Genomic DNA, 21,606 nt, shown 5'->3' on the forward strand with positions numbered 1-21,606 from the left:
ACCACAGCCTGACTTCTGCCCGCAGTTCCCTGAAACTCGGCTGCAATGTGTTTTTTTTTTCCTATAATTGCCAAATGCAGTGGACCTTTCCTGCCTTATATCACTTGAATTCTCTGAAGCACCTTTATGTTTTTGACCATGACCTGGAAATTCTTGCTTTAGCTTCCAAAATGCCACCTTTTTTTTGGGTTCTCTTCCCACTTCTCATGCTGCATCTTCATTATCTCCTTCCCCTTTCAGTTTTAGTATTCCTCAGACAGAGTTCCCTCTTTCCTGCCACTCGTTCCCTAGTTCCTGTATTCCAGTGACTACCAATCACTCGCCATGGTGGTCCCTTTGCAGGGCTGCCCTCCAGACCGCACCTCTCATCCTAGGATCCGGTGGTGTCCTGGGCTCTTCCTTTAACATTCCAGTGGCAACACATGTAAGGTAAGTCTTTTCTTGTCTTGCAGCAGTTCTTGCTGTTGTCTAATTGGTTCTGAGCACTTTGAGGATATATATAATATTTTAATTATTTATTCATGAGAGACACAGGCTCCCTCTGGGGAACCCAAAGCAGGGCTCAATCCCTGGACTCTGGGATCATGATTTGAGCCAAAGGCAGACGCTCAACCACTGAGCTACCCAGGTGCCCCACTTTGAGGATATTAATCCTTCCTGTTTTCCCTTTAAATGATCTAAATATAGCTCAGTGCCTAACATTTAGTGACTGGTGCTTGATTATTGACTTTTGAATGAAGGAATGAATGTGCTTTTCCTTTTCCCTAGAATTGGCAGTGGATTGGCCTATCCAGGTCTAAAATAGATTTGTTGTTATCCTCAAATTTCCATTCTTCAAGTCTTCCTCTCCTGGAAATCATCACTATTTACTCAATGGCTGACCCTTCCATGTCAGGAGTCATCCACGATCTTCCCTTTCTCTCATCTTCCATATCCATTCCAGAAGCAAGATCTGTCAGCCCTGCTTCAAGCCATGTCCGAAATTTCACTATTTTCACCAAATCTAGCTCTACCACCTTGCCCAAGCCACCTTATTTTGACCTATCCATCCACTGCAACTTCCTAACTAGGTTTTCTGTTTCTGCCATTGTCCCTTCTCATTTCAGAAAGATCTTTAACACATTAACCAAGATAGCTCACTGCTGTCCCTAAAATGCTCCATGACCTCATTACACTTGAAATATAAATTCTTTATACCAAGCGACTGCATTAGTTGGCCCCTTCCAATCTCTCTCACCTCACCTCTGATTCCAAATCTAATCCCCACCCCAACTTCCTTATGCTGTAGTAAGAGCCCCAACTTTTAAAGAGTTACTGATTTAGTTGAGAGAGAGATTGAGTGCCCATGCTAGTGGGGGTAGGGGCAAAAGGGGGAAGACACAGAGAGAGAGAGAGAGAGAGAGAGAGAGAGAGAATTCAAGCAAACTCCCCACTGAGTGTGGAGCCCAACCTGGGGCTTGATCCTATGAGATCATGACCTGAGCTGAAATCTAGAGTTGGAAGCTTAATTGACTGAGCCACCCAGGCACCCTAGTAAGAGCCTTTTTTGCTATTTCTCAAACCCACCCAGATTATTATTCTGGTTCACCTCTTTTACACTGGCTGCTCCTTCTACCTGAAATACTCTCCTCCCAGATTCCCATAGAGCTGGCTCCTTCCTGACCTTCAAGTCTCTGCTCAAATGTCACTTCCTCCAAGAGTCATCCCACGCAATTAGCGCCCCACAGCTGTTCTCTAATCCGCATCCTGCCTTACTTTCCTTGGAGTACTTATTGCTGCCTACATTTATATATGCTAACTTAAATCAACTTTCTATAATACCACGAGCTTCATGAAGAAAGGAATTTTTTTTCCTTCCATGTCTACTGTTGCATCTCCCATGGACACTCAACAAGTATCTGTTGGGATAATGCAATCTCTATGTCCAAAGGCACATCTTTAATGATTGGTAAAGATCATTGGCTCTGTGAGATAGTATTTCACTGTGTGAAGACACTTTTATTAAATGGAAACTAGCACCAACCTCTATAACGCACACACCTGTTAGCTACTAACAAGGGTTCCCTTCCTGACCAAACATAAGTCAGGCTCCTCTTCTCAACTAGGCCTTGTTTTTGGCCTAGCCCTTGGCCTGCTGAGCCCAATTTTAGTGAAAATCAATGCTAAATCAATTTATTGAGAATCCCTCTTTGAATATATAATCAAATTCCTCATCCCCACACCGTAGGTATCTCATCAAGTTCCTGTTAATCATTTTCCATCCTATGACTTCCTCACCCTTACCTTGCTGGGGGCCATAAATTTCATTCCTGGTTGCCCTTACTGGTCTTGGACTTGAGTTTAATTTCTCTTTCCTATTCCAAGTCTTGATCTCTATTAAATAGTCTTGAAGAAAGTCTTCCTTGCTTTTAACAAGTGTCTGGTACAATTTGTTTTTAACACTGGAGACTGAATATTTACTTGCTGGGCTTGTATAAATCCACCTAATGAATTTTCATTGTTCCCTACCAATCTTTCATACATTCTTTGCAGTGGGAAGGGTCAGAGTGGCTTTTCTTGTCTGTGTGACAGAAGAATATGATTTGCCCACCATCTAGGGGCAAATCAGGAAGAATAAATGCTACATGATTTTTTTTATCACCTTTATAGTAGCTCTTACTTATTCATTTTGTCACATTTATTTTCAACTGTTCTTATGGTGACACTTTAATGGATAGCACAAAAACAATGATCAAAACAAAATGACACCCCAAATCTCCTAAACAAAAACGTGTTCAGCATGTAAAAAAATAGTTCCACCTCTGCCATATAATTCATTTAATTCATATGTGGTCCACTCCTGACTCTGCAGCTGATTTGCAATTATATGATCATACCTGCAACATCAAACTCGATTTCCAGGGTGACCTTGCTCGTGATTGAAGAGTCTCGGAGGAGCTGGTTGGCTTCCTCGAAGGTGCTGTCTTCAGTCGGAATCCCGTTAATAGCCATCACTCTGTCTCCAATCTGTAGCACCCCACATCTATATTTAGAACCATATATTAGAGGATGTAGACAGAGCAAATAATTATCAAGTTGAAGTTGCCAAATCTATTTTGTTTTATCCCTGTGAAATAGCATACCTATTTGCTCTTGTTTATTCAATGATGTGGGCATCATACTGGGTCAACTGCAAGGTCTGGCACTCTTGCATTTCATGGCTACAAATGTGAGTGAGGGAACCTTGATATATCCCAGAGAAGTGGTTAATAATTTAGCACTATGGTGTTCTTATAATCTGATCTGGACCAACATAGAGTAATGGTGAATGTACAGTCCCCCTCCACAGCAGAGAAATTATTTTAATGAAGTATGAACTTCAGAGAGATTCTCCTTTTTCATTACTATGGCTTCCAATCCCTGATGGACAAAAATCTGCTAGATAAAGGCATCCATGCTCGTTATTCTTCTCAAACCTTATCAAGAAATAAAATTTTATTGTCAGCACAGAGAGTTCATTACATCCTGCATTTCCTGCATTGAGCACTGTTCCATAATTTATCAGCTATTCAAAGATAGCTGCCACAAGAAATGCACACACACACACACAAAGACGCTTGAAAGAATGTCTTACCTCTCTGCTGGGCTGTCAGCTTCAATATAGGAAATCAGAGGTGGAGAAGAGAGCGTCTCCGTGGCAAACACACTGCCCTGCAGTTGGATCCCAAATCCTGTCACAGGATCTGCTGTCAGCACAACTTCTGTGGTTTCTGTGTGAACGACCTGCCCGGCCAAACCCACTGTGCTTGAGGCTAATGACACTAGAGGAACAAACACAAAAAACTATGACTTTAGGTTGGAGGAAGGATACCAGCATTTCTTTCTTTCTCTTTCTCTCTTTCTTTATTATTAGAGAGCAAGGAGGACAGGGAGAGAATCTCAAGGAGGCTCCACACCCAGCGTGGAGCCTGATGGGGGGCTTGATCTTACGACCCTGAGATCATGACCTGAGCTGAAACCAAGAGTCAGACGCTTCACCAACTGAGCCACCAATGTGCCCCAGAATGCCAGCATTTGACACAGATCATGTCTCTGGGGGAAAAAAAAAGCTCACTGGCAATGGTGGGAGGTTATATTTTGGTCTTCTAGATAAAAACTTAGTCATAACTGAACTAGATAAAGGAATCTCCCAATATTTGTCACATTTTAGTAACAACACCAGTGTGGCCTCCTCCCCGTACTCAGACCCTGTAGCAGGGACAGTTGTGGGAGCTGTAGGAAGAGAACAGCCTTGGGATTGGGTACCTGGCTTTTGGCCCTGGCTCTGCCAGCAGGCAACCAGCTGTGTGACCTTGGGGGAAAGCATTCATTTCTTTCCTCTCTATGAAAAAAAGGGTTGGGCTAACTGGTCCACTACGTTTTCCACTCTATCCATTTGTGTCTAAGCCTTAAAGTTTTTATAAATAATCTGATCTTCAGCTTTGAAGGGAAAGACTGGCTCCTGGAATGGTGAAGATGTGCTAAACCACCAACCTTAATTTCGCACCAGATTGGCATGATGGAGTCATTTAAACTTTACATTTCTCCTATCCCCAAGTTTGGGCTCTTTAGCCTTTGTTCTTTCTCACTGGATCTCCATCCTATTTTGTCATCTATTTCATCTTTCCTCTGGCCCTCATCTAAGCCTCCAGATATCCATCTCTGTCTTGTTCCTAACCCCAGCCTGGGTCATGGAAAGGCCACTCAATTCCTAGATGCCTTTCTCTCAGCATTCCCCATTGGAACCCCTGCCTCCTTCACTCTCTGTGAGCAAGCTCTCTACAGGGTCCAATGCTGGACTGTCACTTCCTCCAATTGAAACCTCCTGTAATTGTGATTATATGGCCTCTTTACTGTAATGGTTCTTTAGCAATCTCAGTGCTGATTATTGGTAATCCCCCCAAATTCAGCTCGCTGTGCTGGACCCCAGTGTCCTTCAAACTGGAGAGAGTTCCAGGATCTTCATATTTGAATCCTCCTTGTTGATCACACAACCTTATTAGCCATCTCTCCCAGTCCTTAGATACTAACTTTCCCTTCTTGATGACTTTTGGCCCTACTCCCTCTCACTTGTCTTCTAGTTGAGTGGTTTTCAAATGATTTTGTTAGCAACAGATTTCCCCTCCTTCAGATGAAAGTATGTAAGGGATACCTTTGTATTCCAGATAAGAACAGAGCTACTGAAGGTACAAGAGACCCTAGAGGAGACCTTCCCATCCCTCATGGATGAATCTGGGGAACCTACTTTGGAAGCTGTCATCTTTACCCATTGCCTTTTACTAGATCATTTCCTTCCACGCTCTACTTGGACCCCTGGTGGCCACTTCAATGATGCATTGCTGGTATGAGAGATGCACAGACCTCATGACATGTTCCCTCCTCTAATATGCTATCCTCTCTCATAATGCCTGCTTGACTCCAATGCTCTTACTAAGTTCGCTGAAGAGTGCAAGAGAATGTCTCTATAAATTCCCGCAATTCTCTATGGGGCCCTGGATCTTCTGTTATGTAATATTTGATTTCTCATAGGATCTGTCTCAAACATTTCTACCATTTTAAGGATCAAACTTTACTCCTTACTTCACTTCCTTCACTGACAAGAGTTCCTTAAAAACATTCTTTTCAACCTCGATTTCTCTAACATGATCTGCTCTCACTTCCTTTTTTTTCCTGCTTCAGGAGGATATATCCTTCCTTCCATTTCAAGGCTAGGCCCCCTTTCTAATATGATCTATTTCCACTCCCTGTGATTTTTGTGCCACATAACTTTTCTCTTGCTTTTTCCAACTTTCCTGCTCAGCCTCCTAGATTTCTGACTTCTCCCTCTAGGTCTGTACTGATTCTGAAACTGTTTAAAACTTGGCCTCTCCCTTCACCCTTTACTGAATCCACTCTCACTGATGACTTCCTGATTGCCAAAATCAATGGCCTCATCCACTCTAACTACCCTGCAACAACTGGCTTTGGGAACCATTCTTTTCTTTCTGGAATTGCTCCCTTGGTTTCAATGAAGCTTTGTTTTTAATTTCTGACTTTTTTTCAGCCCTTTCCAGTTCCTTTGCCTCTTCTGCACTGCAAACGTAGAGTTGCCCCTGGTTCTCTCTTCTTAGTCTTCTCTCTTTTCTCTCATTCACTTCTCCTGCTTCTGTAATATGACCTCTGCATGTATCTTCTCAAATCTAACTCTCCAGTTTCTCTCAAGCTCTGGGGATGAATTTCCTGACTTGGATATCCCATCCATAAGGATGTTTCATTGACTCCTCAAACTCAACCTCTTAAAAATTGAGTTGATCGTCTCCTCTTTCTCATTTCCACTACCATTTCTATGAATGGGACCATCATGCTTCTAGTCCACCAGGTTTGAAATCTCAAAGTAGACTTTGACTTACAACATCCCCATTGTCTCAAATTCCATCAATTGCTAAGTCCTTTCAAGATGACCACTGAAATATAACTTCTACAAATCCTCTTTTTCCTTCTTGCTGTTAATGCTTCAAATCAGGCTTCCATTTTTATTTCAAAAATTTGCACACACATGTTTCTGGTCCTTCTGTGCCCAACACTTTCTGCATATTATTGCCAGATTAACTTTCTCTTCATGATGAGGCCCCCAATTTATCTACCGTCTAGAGGACGGCCTCACCATTGCTAACACATATCACTATAGAGACTTACAACCAGTGTCCTTGCCTCTTGTCTTGTGCTAACAGCCTCCAAATTGCTGCCAGAGTGGCTTTTCTAGTATGCGAAGGTCATCCCCCAATTTATAATCTTTCAATGCCTCCCTGTTTCTGTAGAACAAAGTCTTCAATGCTAGCAGAGCTCACAGCACCCTTCCCAAGTTCATGTTCTCCTGCCTATCCAGTCTCATGCTCCTCTGTGCTCCCTCCATGTGCCATATGCTGCAGCCCTGCTTTCATACTCTGAAGGTCCCTCTGGTCCTTCCCCTGGGTTTTCAATGTCCCCTTCCCTGCCTTATCCAGGCAGAGTTAAGTCCTCACTTTTTTTACATTTCCACATTTTAATACATGGTCCCATTTCAGCATTTATCACTTTTTTATTTGCCTGCCTTTCTCTCCCCTTGACCCTGAGTTCTTTAAAAACTGGGACCCAGATCTTTTTCCTCTTTGAAATCCCAATGCCTGGAACATTCAAAGAACACTAAATAAATGAAGAACAAATTGAATTTTATGATGCTATCCACATTTTCCTTTTCAGAACCAACATTTTCTATAGGTTCTGCTGACTTAGGGAGCTAAAAGTTTTTCCTCAGGACCCCAATTTTTCTACTATGTGGTTCATTCCAGCATTGCAGCTGCCAGGGCAGAGGATGGGGAGGTGGATCTTTGTCTAGGAAGAGGAAGGAAAATTACCTTCTTCTTAAGAAGCATCATCATTGTTCTTGCAACCAAAGCGATGTGATTAAAGCAGCCTGCAGGTTAGTAGGGAGTAAAGGGGAGCTTCCAACCCTGAGCTTTTTACAGGTGGTGGCCTACAATTCCAAGATCTGACACATGGACTGTCACATATTAATTCAGATCACACTTCCTAGTGTGCCTTTGTTGATGTCAATCGTACTTTGTTCTTCAGATCATACATTTTCTTACTGGAGGCACACAACCCCTACAAGTAGTTAGTCACGATGGAGGGCTGTGTTTCTTTCCAGTCTGTTCTCATTGAAGACAGGAACATAATAATAGAATATCACCTCTTTGGCAGATTACTTACATTCTGTTCTCTAGGTGGTAATTTTTGGACCTTGACAGGAAGACTTTACTCTCTGTGAATTTTTCTATAGGTTCACATTAATATGTATTTTTTTCCATTTGAGATCTCAGTTTGGTATAGATTTTTGGATTACTTAATTAGAGTTAAAAACCATTTTTGAACCTTTAAGACACCTGATTGGCATTTCCACTAAGAAAGAATTAAGAAGAAATAGGTCAGTCATAATAGGAAGGATTAGGCGGGGTATAGTAAAGACCTATTCAAAGGCGAAAGCTTCCACATTTTTGGAACAGTTATTAAAGATAGTTGAGAGACTGAAGTCTCTAGAAGGTTTTGAAAATGGAAATAAGTGCTCATTATGGGCATCATTAAATCTGTAAGCTTCATCTGGAGGCAAGTCAAGGCAATAGTAATTATTAGGACATTTAATTTAGGATTAAAAATACGTTAAATGGTGGTTCTATAATTATATAAATTTATAATTTATCTAATAAATATAGGATTAAATAATGTAGGCTTTTATAATTAACTCTGAACGTCCTTCGATATACTGAAATCTGTTCTTTGAAACGGTAACATTTCATTTGAAATTGTATGTACCGATTACTCACACATATTAAAGTCTTGCAAATTATTACCAGATATGAAAAAGATAAATTGCAGATCTAAAGATGATGAGCCAGAAGAAAAAAAAACAACCAATATTACTTGGAGGAAAAAAAAGATGAGCTTGATTATCCAGCTTCATTAATGTGGCCAACTGGCAAAAGAAAATAAAGGTGATTTATCATGAATTATAACCCTGTAGTTTAAACATTTGTATGATGAATTCTCTGTCCAGTAGCAGCTACTCTTGCAGGGTACTGGCTCTGGCCACAACCGAGGTTGTGTTTGGGATTTGCCTCTGCTCCGGCCTGTGCCTGTTCACATTTGGAGGGTCCTTGCACAGCCCTTTGGGTGTGCAGGAAATGACCCTGTGTGTTTGTAGGCTCTTGTCTTTCCTGATGTAAGTAAGGGAGGAAAACTGAAGATAACTCGTTAGCTTCCTGAGTTAAAAAATCTGCCAAATGTCTTCTTAATTCAGAAGTTTGTGAGGTTTACTAGCAGACAGGAAGAGCATTTCAAAAGTATGCTGAGCAGCAGACTGCAAAGATTTATTAATATTCTGTGTTTATCACTATTTGATCCTGTCACTCAAGACCTCTGCCTCACTGTAGTCTTCCCAGTGGGGACGGCCTGCTGTGGACCCACACACTGGGTGTGTAGCACGTGATCCCATTCAGGAGCACAGTGTGGGTGTCCAGCTGCTCCCTTCTGCAAATGAGGGTGGGCCTGAGCTCATAAGCTGACCCCGGGGAGGGCTCCCTGCATGCTCACTTATAAAAGCTTACCATAAGCTGCCTTTGGCTTGTGTCCTTTTCTCAGGGGTCGGTGGCAGGGACAAAAGTTGTCAGGTTTCTTCATTCTCCTTCTTTCAGCTCTTTCCAATGTTGGCCTCCCTGCTAGCAAGTGGTGATGGCAAAAGAGGCAAAGACTATTCTGGGAATGTGATCTGGCATCTAAGTTGGCTGCAATTCAGGAGGACTGTGAACAAGCAGAGTCTACACTGGCTCTGTGTGCAGCAGCAGGAAGCAGGGGGTATGAACCTGGTCCACCGCCTAGTCATGCTGCCATCATGGGCGGATGATAGGGCTCTGGAAAAAGCCTTGACCTCTGAGGCAGAAAAAGGGACAGCCCAGGGTGTGGGGCAAAGCTCAGTAAGATTCCAAAAGGGGTGACAAGAGGGTTCCCTCTGTGACACGGCTCTGCAACCCTACCGGGGCTCTGTGACACTCCTCTCGGCCTAGTGCTCAAGGAGGAGTGCTGGGGACACTCATCCTTCTCCCTGGGAAACAAACGTGGCATTTTCCTGGTTTAATTCTTGTAACGTGTTGCTACAAACTTCCTGTATTTTCCCCTTTGGTCAATGATACCGAATGTTTTACTACTTATGTGAGAAGACTTAATTCTTTTCTGGCATGTCCTTTTCTACTATAAACATATGTGAGAGTTTTTTTTTCTTGTTTTGCAAGCTCTGGCCTCACTTCATCACCAACACAGCGTAGCGACTTTTTATTATATTTGTTGTGACTTTGCCATGATTCACCATCCATACAAATGGCCTGGTTGCCATAGAAACGTAAGGATTAGAAAAGGGGCAGCAAATGGCATAGAATAAAGACATAAATAAAGTGGTGGAAGTAAACCATGGTATAGTGAGAGTGTAATAAAACTTTTATTATAAGTTATTTGGGAGAACCTTTACAACTAATGTGACCATACAAAGAAGCAAGAACAGAGAGAGAGAGAGAGAAAGAGAAACAAACAAACAAAAAAAACCCCAAAACAAAAATCCCCCAAAACTTCATTCCTTTTTTTCTGACTTTGGAATGCTACCATTATTTTTGTAGGTCTTTTTGGAGTAAGAATAAAAGTTTTGGACCTTATTCTTTGATTACAATATAAAATGTCTGATCTCTCGAGAGACATAAACATTCTGGGAGGTATATGGTCAGTGATGCTCTGGTGGCCAATGTCTACAGCAAACACAAATAGCTTGACATTTCTTCAGCCAGGTTTCTGTTTACATTTCTACTATGTCAGAGAGTCACTTCCCGGTTCAAAACAGAATTTATGAGTTGGTTATGGGTATCAGTGACAGTGTGGCCTCAGCTTTGTTTCCTTCTAGAAAATTCAAGCCATGTAAATATCAACCTGAGATAGCCAAACATATTATCACTCATTTGTAGTCACTAATGTCTTTAATCAATGTAGCGAGTCTGACATAACACAAACATTTAACCGTTGAAGCAGAAGTACAAACATTAATGAATTCATTTTAATTGCTCTTCTGAGCCTGTTGCTGTCAGTGGGAGGCACACGGAGGCCTCAGAGAGCAGCAATTTCATATACAAAAATCCACCACAAACCCTGCAGGTTTATATGGAAGCCTCAAAACCTATATGGAAGCCAAAGTAACCACTGTGAAAAATGCGTCCCTATAAGAACACTGTCAACAGATTTTCACACATGACAATTTAGATTCAAGGCATAATAACTAATAAACTGTTTAAACGGCTAATAGTTCAATAGTGTTTACCATTTACCAGGAGTTCCAGTATATATATGTTAATATGGAATATATTTCATTGGGTAATTAGGAAAATGATATGTATACAATATATACATGTATGTATGTGCAGCTGACATATAATTTTATTATAATATGCATATTTTGTATGTATGTATATATATAATTATTGGAGTTCGATTTGCCAATATATAGTATAACACCCAGTGCTCATCCTGTCAAGTGATGTATTTAATAATATATAATATGTATATATTCTCATCATAGCCTAGAGTATATTTCTTGTCCCATGGGTCCCTTTTGGTGGTGAGAATACATATATATATTCTTTCATATAATTTTCACAATTACCCAGGGAAGCACTATAATTAATCCTCCTTGTGTAGCTAAGGAAGCCGTGGCATAGAGAACTTAGGTGACCTGCTCAAGGTCCTACAGTAGTGATGCCGAAATCAGAACACAGGCAGCCTGGTTCCCAAGTCTATGCTCATCACTAGTTTACTGCCTTCAACTAGTTTCTTCCAAGAGTGAATAATTTAGTTTAGTGTCAGCTAAGAAACATATGAGACTTTAGAAGCTGTTTATTCTCATTTTAACTAAACTCAATCTTCCTTCTGTTTTCCTAATTTCAAATTTACTGTCATGCACCTATATGAAAGGTGACAAGATATCCCTTATGTTTGAAGGGATACGTATGCAAGTCAAAATCATGAATATACCACAGTGGTGACCCTATCTTTTGCAATGGTTTCCTTTGTAAGGAAACAGCTTCCTACAACATGAAGAGTCCATTGCCCGGTGTGAGTGATGGCTGGTGTCCTACACTGAGGGTGGCATGGTGAATCCACTTGTGAAGATGAATCTCTGGCAAACAAGCTGAAGAGCCAATAGGCCCACACATCCCTTCTCACAAAAACATTCTTTCTTCATTTCCAGTCTTGAAGTATCTGGGTTTCATTTTATTTAGGTAACTTAAGGGTGTTCCTTATTTTATTTTTATGGTAAGCGCAGGAAGAGGGCTTATCTTCCTTGAGGTTCTCCACGGGAATCATAATTACAGCCACCAAAGGGGACATAGAGAACAAGAAATGCAACTCTCTAGACTATGATTAGATCTGCTTGGAAAGATAAGTGAGCAAATGTATAATCATATTAAAAAAATGCATGGGGTTCTTAGACTTATCAGAAGGGGGACAGAGTTTTAAACAAATTGCTTTAGAGGGAATAAGAAATTGACAACAAATGTTTCCTTGCCAAAGCTACCCAGAATAGAAGGAAGGAGTCTCCAAGGGAAAAAATTTACCTCTTTGGTTATTTTCTCAGATTGAAAGAGCAAGAAAAAAACAATCGAAGACACAGTTGTAGGCAAAGGTAGAATGAACCTAATGAATCCAGCCCGAAATTGTATTGGCCCAATCATTACCCTATAGATAACAGATATCATTTCATCGATCTTTGGCACTGAGCTGTGAGCTCCTTATCCCTCAGGCATCGTAAAACACACTCGCCACAGACTCCAGGTGGCCCATACGTTTTCTCTGGGCCAAAAGACAGCGGTTACCATTTCACTTACGTGAGCTTTTGAAGTCTTTCTTTTTCAGTCTCCTCCTCATCATGGTTCCACGAGGGCTAGTAGAATAGAGGCTTCGAGGTAAGGTCCCCATGTTCAGGGAACTCAGGCTGTATGCACTCATGGAAGTAGGAGAGAAGGATGACACCAAAGCTGCTGTAAGAGAGTAGACACTTGGCACAGAGCATTCCCAGGTGGGGTGTGAGCCTGCTACCCTTGCCAACCAGCAACAGTCCAGCAAGACACACGGGATGCAGAGCATTGGCTAGGAAGTACCCCAACTGGACAGAGACCAGGTCTCAGAAACCGTGGAGACAGCACTTTAGGATCTGAGAGTTATAAGAGCCACAAGTGCCTGAGGAGCATCATGATCCTCGTGAGCACAATGGAAGACACAGAGGCTCTATGAGTGTTGCTTTAGACACACACAACAGTAAGCCTTTAAACGAGCTTCCCCATGAACGACAACTCAATGCATCAGGGTCATAATCTCATTTTCATAGATATATTCTGACGTGAATCTCATAAGTGGTTCCAAAGACACAGGGAAGAGCTGAGAGCATTGTATGCTATATAGTATCTCGAATTGTTATTTCCTGACCACATATAAAGCATCCTGAACAGTTACTTCCTTCCCTAATGACAAATGCTTTCTGATGGCGGGGAGAAAAAGGACTCAGATGTCAGAAATGATAAGTTGCTACTACAGGAAAAAAAAAAAAAGCACATAACACACAGGAAGCCAAATATGGTATGAGTTAGGTATGAGGAAGAAGAAGAATATAATTTCAATAAAAGAGCAGGAGGAGAAAGTCTGGAACATTACGAGGGCTGTTTGGAGGAGGCGCTTTCGGGCCTGGCAGGGCTGGCACTCTGCAATGGTCAGGGTGGTACGTATTAGGGTGATGGCAGGTGTGGAGGCTGCAGTGGCTGCTGGCCCAGGAATCCCACGTAAGTTGCCTGTCGCTCCTCTGAATTTTCACTGCCCACATGAAGTGATGATGAGAAATAAGAAAAACAAACAAACGACAGAGAACCAAAAAAAAAAAAAAAAAAAAAAAAGGAAAAAAATAACTGAATTATACAAATAAAAAGTGTAACAAAAAATGAAAGCTGCTTTCAAAAAAAAAAAAAACAAACAAACAACAACAAACTACTGGCTTTGCCCTTTCTCAGTGGTCAGCAAAACAGATGATTAACATCAGGGATGGAAGCTTTTCATCTTCTCAAGAATAATGCATGTCTTTCCCCAGCCCATTTTTTTCTTCTTTTAAAATGACTATTGAATCAATTTCTAATCTCCCCGTGTGCTTTGCAGCAGAGATTAAAAACATTTTTTTTTAAACTTGAAGTCAACCCCCTAAAGATCTATGGCATGTGATTAGTAATTAAACATTTGCACATCTTGGCCAGTTAGTACCACTTGTTTTGAGAAAAAGAAAAGAAGGAACGATAAATCACACTGGCTCATGATTGAAGTAGTTTACCAGTCACACATCACAATTTACTGTTCTGACATTTTAATTATACTCTGATACATCACTTGGACTTGATTTTTCAAAAAACAAAACAAAACAAAACAAAAACTACACACACACACACAGAAAAACCCACCACAAAACCACCAAAAAACCCCATTCTCAATCATCTATCAATACCAGGAGCTTACTTGTGTCCTCATAAGGAGAAAATAAAAGTCTCAATATACTTTATACTCTTTTTGTATTTTTGAAAAACATGTTTACATTGGAAAGAAAGTTAATTCTCAGAAGATTCCACACATTCTTATATTTTCTTAAGATGCCACAACGTTTTAATAAAGCTTATTTCAAAATTTTCCTGTCCCCTTTATTGAAAAAAAAAAACCCGTATACTGTGTTTCTAAGTTCTAAGTTCAGCATTATTTAGATTTTCTTTTCTGCCCAGTGTTCTGAAAGAGGGGCAATGTTATGTTTGTCACTATGCCTGGTGTGAGATTTTTCACTGAACAATCTTAAAAGACTTAAAAGTAACACCTGACCTCCTGTCTCCTTTGAGTGTCATGAGTCTAAAGTAAGATGCCTAATGTGTGAATTATTGAACATTTACTCACGTAGAGAGTCGAATGCCCTGTGAGTATTTAAAGGAGGCTCGTTTAGATAAGGGCTCAAGTTGTACCATCTGTGATGGTGGCATCATTGGCCACCTGAGCCAATGCAGGGGGACAGCCCTGGAACTAAAGTGTGAGTGGGGAAGAGCACTGCAGGCTGCGGCCCACCTGGGCTTCGGTCTGGAGAGATCCAGGAGCCTGGCCAGGCACTTGGCCTCCCTGAGCCTCAGTTTCCTCACATGTCAGGTGGAGATCACAAAGGCGTCTCCCCTGCAGGACAATGAAGAGGACGCTGCACAGGCTGCTTCTGTCCTGCTGTGGTTTCAGGTTTGGGTTCCAGCTCCCTGTCCTCTGTTCTAGTCTCAAGCCATCACCTACCTGGCCCCTGCAAGACCTGGGGACTTGGCTCCCCGATTTGTTTACTATAGACCTCCCTCCCAGGATCTACAAGACAATCTTTTAAGGTACATCTATGTAAGGTAGATCATGTCACTCCCACTTAAGCTGCTCCAATGGGTTACAAAGACGAGGAGAATCAAATGTGACCCCACCTACTTCTCTCTCCAGCTGTATCCCCATCCCTCTCTCCATTGCCTTGGTCACACAGCTATTCTTAGACCCAGCCAGGCTGCTTCCTGCCTCAGGGCATTTGCCCTTGCTATTCTTCTTGCCTGCCTGTATTGTCCTCCCAGGGGCTCAAGGAGCATGGTTGGCTCCTTGTGATCATTCAGGTCTCAGCTCAGGTGTCACCTACTCAGAGAAGTTGTTCTGACCTCCCGGGCTGAAGGGCTGCCCGTCCCACGCTGTCCCCCTCTGCCTCTATATTCCTCGTGGCACTTACTACAGTCTGAAATGGCTTTACTTATTTAACACATTTTAAATATTTGTCTCTCCATACTGAACATCTGTGAGGATAGGAACCTACTCTGCTTGTCTTGCTCACTAGACATCCTGTAGCAGCTCGCAGAGTGCCTGGTGCATAATGACGGATGAGAAAAGACGTGTATAAATGGATAGGAATCAGCAGGGAGGTACCCGTCCACACCGCAGCAGCATTTTCCAGGTGATAAAGAGCGTTGCAGGGGGGGTAGTTCATAGTGGATTCTCTTTCCCCATCCTCATTCTATTTTGAGGAGTACAAGGAGAATTCTTAGCAAGATGCAGGCCTTGCTGGGTCTGGCCAATGCACAGCAGCAGCAGCCACTCGACTGAACTTCTTACACAGTATTGTCTGTGTTTCAAATGAAGCCAGAGCACAGTGAGTGGACTTGAGAATTCTACACTCACTTTTTGACCCAGTTCTTTAAGGAGGACTTTGAAAATTATTGGGCATTTTTTTTTTTTAATGACCATAGCACCCAATGAACAAATCAATAAGAAAGCTATTCTTGACCACCATTGTGTGCTGTGCCAATTAAGTGTAGGTCACAACCTTTACCTTGACTTTGAGCTGCTGGTAAGGGCTAAATCTTCATACATATGAGATAATAAAGGACAAAAATGACACAAAATAATGCATGAAATTGTAGGCCACGCATAATGAATGCAAAAGGTGTTCAACAAATACTATAGGCCCAGGAGCACAGCTCCTGCCTTCTTTGAACATACACTCCAAATCAGTTCCATTTTATGGTGATGTACTTGATACTCACATGCTTGTTAGGCAAGTACTTCACGAGTTTAAAAATAAGATGTCACATTTTGCAAAACACATTTCTATACATTCTCCCATTTAATGGTCCACTAATAAGAGCCAACTTCTACTGAGCCCTTGGTATATATCAGGTACTGTGCTAGGTGCTTTCTTGTGGATTATCTTAGATAATTCTCTCAATATACTTATGAGGCAGGTATTGCTGTTGTTACTACACCCATCTTACAGATGAAGAATCTGAGGAATAGAAAAGTTGGGTAGCTTGCTTAAGGTCCCAAGTGGTGGAGCCAGAATTAAGTCTGGAAGTCTGATTCAAGAGTCCCTGCCTTCAGCCACCACACATTGCCTCTTCCTGCAGGTGCTCCTGGATTTGATAGAGATTCATAAATACCAAGTTAAAATAGAATGCTTCTTACATCTTCCATGATGACGTCACTACCCGGAGTCTTAAGATGTATCCGACATGGAGGGTAGTTTCGTTTGCTATCCTCTCTAACTGTACCCTCTTGCCCTGTCCAGGATGACTAAGGGCACAGGCAACAGCTGCTTTTGTGGTTGCTCCTGGAGCTCAAAAATGGAAGGCCCTCCAGGCACCAAACCTACTGAACCTTGTGACTCGCTCCCATGTTCTCTTCCAAAGCCTCATGAACTTCAGTCATGATTATGTCTCCCAAACACCCTCAGTGGGAACAATTTCTAAGCTTATTGGAAACTCATTCTTGTTGACATTTTTAATACCATTTATCAGCAAAAGGCACAGTTAATCTCATTCCTAGTTGATGGGCTCATTTCCCTATATCTCTGAAAACACTGTGGTGAAATGTTTTGTTGTGAAGCAAAATTTGGGAAATATATCTCCATCCACCTTGGGATGAGAGACATGCTGTTCAGGCCCCAGAATTCCTGAAAAAAAAAAAATAACCAGAGCTTTCTTGTGGAAAAAGAGTAGAACTATGTAAAACAACGCTACCACATAAAAAAAAGAAAACCCAGAAGTTTGAGAATTATAAACCACCATAAAATTTTTTTGGTATTTTTTTCCCCTTCTTTTTTTTTTTTTTTTTTTAAATTTTTTTTTTAATTTTATTTATTTATTTATGATATTCACACAGAGAGAGAGAGAGAGAGAGAGGCAGAGACACAGGCAGAGGGAGAAGCAGGCTCCATGCAGGAAGCCCGATGTGGGACTCAATCCCGGGTCTCCAGGATCACACCCCGGGCTGCAGGCGGCGCTAAACCGCTGTGCCACTGGGGCTGCCCTTTTTTTCCCCTTCTTAACTGTGATTTAATTATGTCTCTGAGCCCATACTTTTGTCCTCTTGGAAATGCAAGTCTGATTTTAATGTAAAATGTAGAGAAATAATGAAGACGGTGAGCAACTTTCACCCAATGCAGATGAAAGGGTGGGAAGTGGAAACTAGAATTACTTAAATTACCAGCCCCCATCTTCCACCCCCATCCTTCATTATGAAAAATCACAACGGCATCAAGTTTTCCACAGTGGAAAAAAAAATTTTTGTTCTTGGTCTGCATGCATTTTAGTGTATAAATTCGCCTTCTCAAATTGTCTTGACAGGTAAAACTATTTAATATTTCATGAGTTGGGAACTATTTGGACTACTTATGATTTGTACACAGGGCCAATGAAAAGAGGAATGTGGGGCTGCTAAAGATAATGCCATTTTGCAAGGGTCCGCTCCGTATTTCAGACTCATCAATAGCAGAATTTTCCAAGCTGAATCTCACGCTGAGAAAGCACTACGCAGTGTGCATTCTTAGACCTACTGCACTCCAGATCCAGTGATGACTTCAGGTTAATTTAGAAGAAACTTAGTTTTGGAAATCTCTCCCCTCTGCCTCTGTGCTCCATGGGGTCTCCTGACCGGAACAGGGCACATTTCCATGAAATGTGCCTTCTGGAGCCCTTTACTGTTTCTAGTCAAAGGAGGCAGAGTTTCTTTCCCTAACCTGCCTATGCTGCATCACATCTCTGCTCCATTGTGTCAAATTAAAATCTGATAAAGGTAATGCTGTACTAGAGATTTTCATTAGCTCCAGGGCTGTCTAAGCTCCATTTAATTAAAAAAGGTTGCATCCAGCTGACTCATTCAGTATGAAAATTATCTGGTCCCCCTCTCTCTCTCTTTTTTTCCCCCAAACTGTGGAAAAAAGTGCAGTGTGTTTCAGAAGGTGGGAGACACCTAATACAAGCAAGCTCCACACAAGCCGGATTTCGATTTCAGAGAAAGTTGTTCTCATTCTCTAAAAATAACAAAAGTGTTCCTCTTCCCTTGGGTCTCCTGACAGCACTAGGAGAGCTTCAAGGAATCCATTTCAAGGATTAAAAAAGGAAGGCACTTGGCTCAAAGGAAAGGAGAGAAGAGTTGGAACAAAGACTTCTCTAGAGAGAGTCTTTCTTCATGGTGTTTGGGGACAAGTCCTTTATCTGGTATCAGGTTCTGTTTAAAGAGACTTAAGTAGAGGGTATATAAGCACTTAAGCAGACATATCTGTGAGCTTCAAGACTGTGAAAATGTGGGTTCCCTCAGCTGGCCGCTGTTACTGAATAAATGCAGTCAAATAGTCTGGTCCATCGGGGTTGTTCTCCACCCTGAGGACAAAGCTACTCTGGCAAATACACAAAATATAGGGCAAATCCACCTTTCGTGCAACTGTTTTATCCCTCTCCCAATATTTGAAGGGCCTGCCATCAATACCTACCTCATAATGATTTTTAAAAAGCGAGAGTTTTACCAGTTGCCTTCACTGTCCTTCAGGTAGAGTGGAAATTCAGTATGCATAACAGGAAGTCACATAATCTCCCTTCTCTCCACACTCAATTGGCAACAGTCCTCAACAGTCCCCCCCGCCTTTTTTTTAATATCCCATAGTATAAGCCTGAAAATTCTCTTTCAAACAATGTTTCTTCCCTCAATTTTGAGGTTTCAAATAAATTACGTTTGGCTCGGGGATGGGGGAGGAAGGATCTGGAAGATGAAGAAAAGCAAACAAAGATAACCTGCTGCTTTGAAAGAAATGATAAAGCCAGAAGTAGACACTGTGCCTGTCTGCCTCGGCTGGAGAAGCAGTAACTGCAAGGGGAAGATAAAGAGATTTATCTAGATGGATCCTCTCACCGTGGTCAGGTCCCTTCAGGGCCAGGCGGGTCTGATGATGGGGAAGGATCTCAAGCTTGACCTGGTCGGTGGTGTTGGCCAGGAACTGGGTGGCCTCGGCCAGCGTACAGTACTCCATGCTGGTTCCGTCGATGGACAGGATATGATCCCCCACGTGCAGGGCACCGCATCTACGGCGAGGGAAAGGAGAAACACCAGTGGGATGAGTGCCTTGCTCTTTGGCATGGGACTTTCATGGCCTTCCAGGTTAACAGTTCACATGGTTTCAATTTACTTAAAAAAGGAAAAGTTGGGGGGAATCCCTGGGTGGCTCAGTGGTTTGGCACCTGCCTTTGGCTCAGGGCGTGATCCTGGAGCCCTGGGATCGAGTCCCACGTCAGGCTCCCTGCATGGAGCCTGCTTCTCCCTCCCTCTGCCCCTCTCTCTCTCTCTCTCTCTATGTCTATCATAAATAAATAAATCTTTAAAAAAATATTTTTTTTTAAAAAAAAGGAAAAGTTGGAGTGTTATAGGAAACCCCATCTGTCAAATGCTAAGTCCCTTGCGTCTGCATAGGAATGTAGAAAATAACAGAAAACCTGAAGGAAATGCTTTTCTCTTGTGCTTCTTTAAATAAACATATAGATAGATATTATTTCAGGGCAGTGGTGGTGGTGCCAAAAGTTGAAGGGAAGTGAATGGGAGGGAAGAGAAGAACAGGAAAATTTTTCCCCTTGGCTTTTTTTTTTTTTTTTAAATTTCTGTGTGTGTGTGTGTGTGTCTGTGTGTGTGTTTCCTTGTTGGTTTTTATATGGGAAAATTTTTCCCCTTGGCTTTTTTTTTTTTTAATTTCTGTGGGGTTTTTTTTTGTTTGTTTTTTTGTTTTTCCTTGTTGGTCTTTCCATGAAACGTGAGCTGGTAAATACTCAGCACGTCAAGATGTGACTCACATAATTGGAGTGGGAGCACTTCCAACTATCTCATGTGTGAATGGGAAAGGCTGGGGGAGACTCAGCTAATGGCTTGTTCAGGAGCTCTCACGTGAGCCGCCGAATCACCAGTTCTCTATGACTAGATTTTATTTTATTTTGTTATTGTGGGGTTAAGTGTCGATTAGTACAAAAGCTCTCGATGGTGATGGCGATGGCAATTATTCAGGAGTCAGAAGAGTCAAAAAGGAGGCCTGCGGTTGGTGAGTGAGGGGAAGGCTGGGGGGAGGTGGGGAGAGGGGCTAGCTGCTATGTCTTGCTGAACTCAAGAGACTGGCTACTGGATGAGTTGAGAAAAGCAAACACGGCAGTCAGCATCCCGACGTACCAGTCAAGCGGACAGCTCCTTAAACTGGTTACCCCCTGTGGAATGGGGAAAAAAAAAAAAAACAGAGGGAGAAAATTAAAGCATCCTGCACCATTGAGCTGGAGAACACCTCTGGATCAATGGCCATCACTGGTCAAGGACTGAACAGAGGGTAAGAGCACAGTGGAGCTGTAGACTGACCACTACAGGGGTTGCTGCAGGTTCTACTGCATCAGAGTGCGAGGTTTACCAAGTTAGGGTGAGGGTGTATGGGAAAGAGGCCTCGTGGACATGCAGGGGAAGCTGGGCCTCTTGGAGTTTACTGAGCACCTTCCACAGGGAGAGTAGCCTCCTTCTCTTTAAAAAAAAAAAAAAATTTATTGGAGTTCAATTTGCCCCTCCTTCTCAAGACAAAAAAGCATTTCAAGTCATCCCTTCCATCCAAAAAGAAAGTTCCGTGAAGCTCTTGGAGAGCTTCAGCTTTGGAAATGGGGGTTTTCTGACCAGGAGCTGTGAAATAATTTATAAGGTGGTGAGGTAGTCTTCTCGTCCCTGCCACCTTTCTTACCTTGTAAGTCTAAACTATTCATTAAGAAAAAGAATTCAGGAAAAAGGACTTTTGTGTTTATGGTGTCATAGGAATGAATGATGTTTGCGGGGGCCCTTGAAGATGGTGAAAGCCTAAGATTAACATTCTATGACAGTGTAAGACCTTTCTTTAAAGACTGTATTATTTCAAAAATATTGTTTTACTTATTTAAGAAAAGAGGAATCATATTTTTCACGGTGGCAAGATGTCACCCGTTAACAGTTCGGGAAAACCTAAAAGGAGCATACTGAAGGTATGCTTGGCCACCCTAAGCCAAAAACAATCTATCACCCTAGAACACTCTAGGAAAACTCATTCAGTTGCTTGACTTTCATTTTTTCCTATCTCTAAAGACCACACCAAACATCTGGATGAGGCAACATTATGTTACGGGGTGGCTGATGAGGTAGATGAAT

General features: G+C 42.0%; 1 protein-coding gene across 19 annotated transcripts in view; it reads right to left on the reverse strand.

Annotated features, from left to right (window-relative positions):
* The window catches only part of GRIP1 (glutamate receptor interacting protein 1), a 658,587-nt gene that overhangs the window by 71,346 nt on the left and 565,635 nt on the right, over window positions 1-21,606 (reverse strand). For 15 of the 19 annotated variants that reach the window (XM_072843166.1, XM_072843164.1, XM_072843159.1 and 12 more), the window contains 5 exons: window positions 19,327-19,496; window positions 13,273-13,428; window positions 12,450-12,602; window positions 3,614-3,800; window positions 2,877-3,022 (listed from right to left, as the gene is read on the reverse strand). In XM_072843166.1, coding sequence (XP_072699267.1) covers window positions 2,877-3,022; window positions 3,614-3,800; window positions 12,450-12,602; window positions 13,273-13,428; window positions 19,327-19,496 — 812 coding nt within the window. The remainder of the gene's footprint in view (window positions 1-2,876; window positions 3,023-3,613; window positions 3,801-12,449; window positions 12,603-13,272; window positions 13,429-19,326; window positions 19,497-21,606) is intronic. The other 4 variants (XM_072843161.1, XM_072843163.1, XM_072843157.1 and 1 more) reach the window with 3 other exon arrangements.

Source organism: Canis lupus, chromosome 11 (genome assembly GCF_048164855.1).
Source record: "Canis lupus baileyi chromosome 11, mCanLup2.hap1, whole genome shotgun sequence".
NCBI classification, from domain to species: Eukaryota; Metazoa; Chordata; class Mammalia; order Carnivora; family Canidae; genus Canis; species Canis lupus.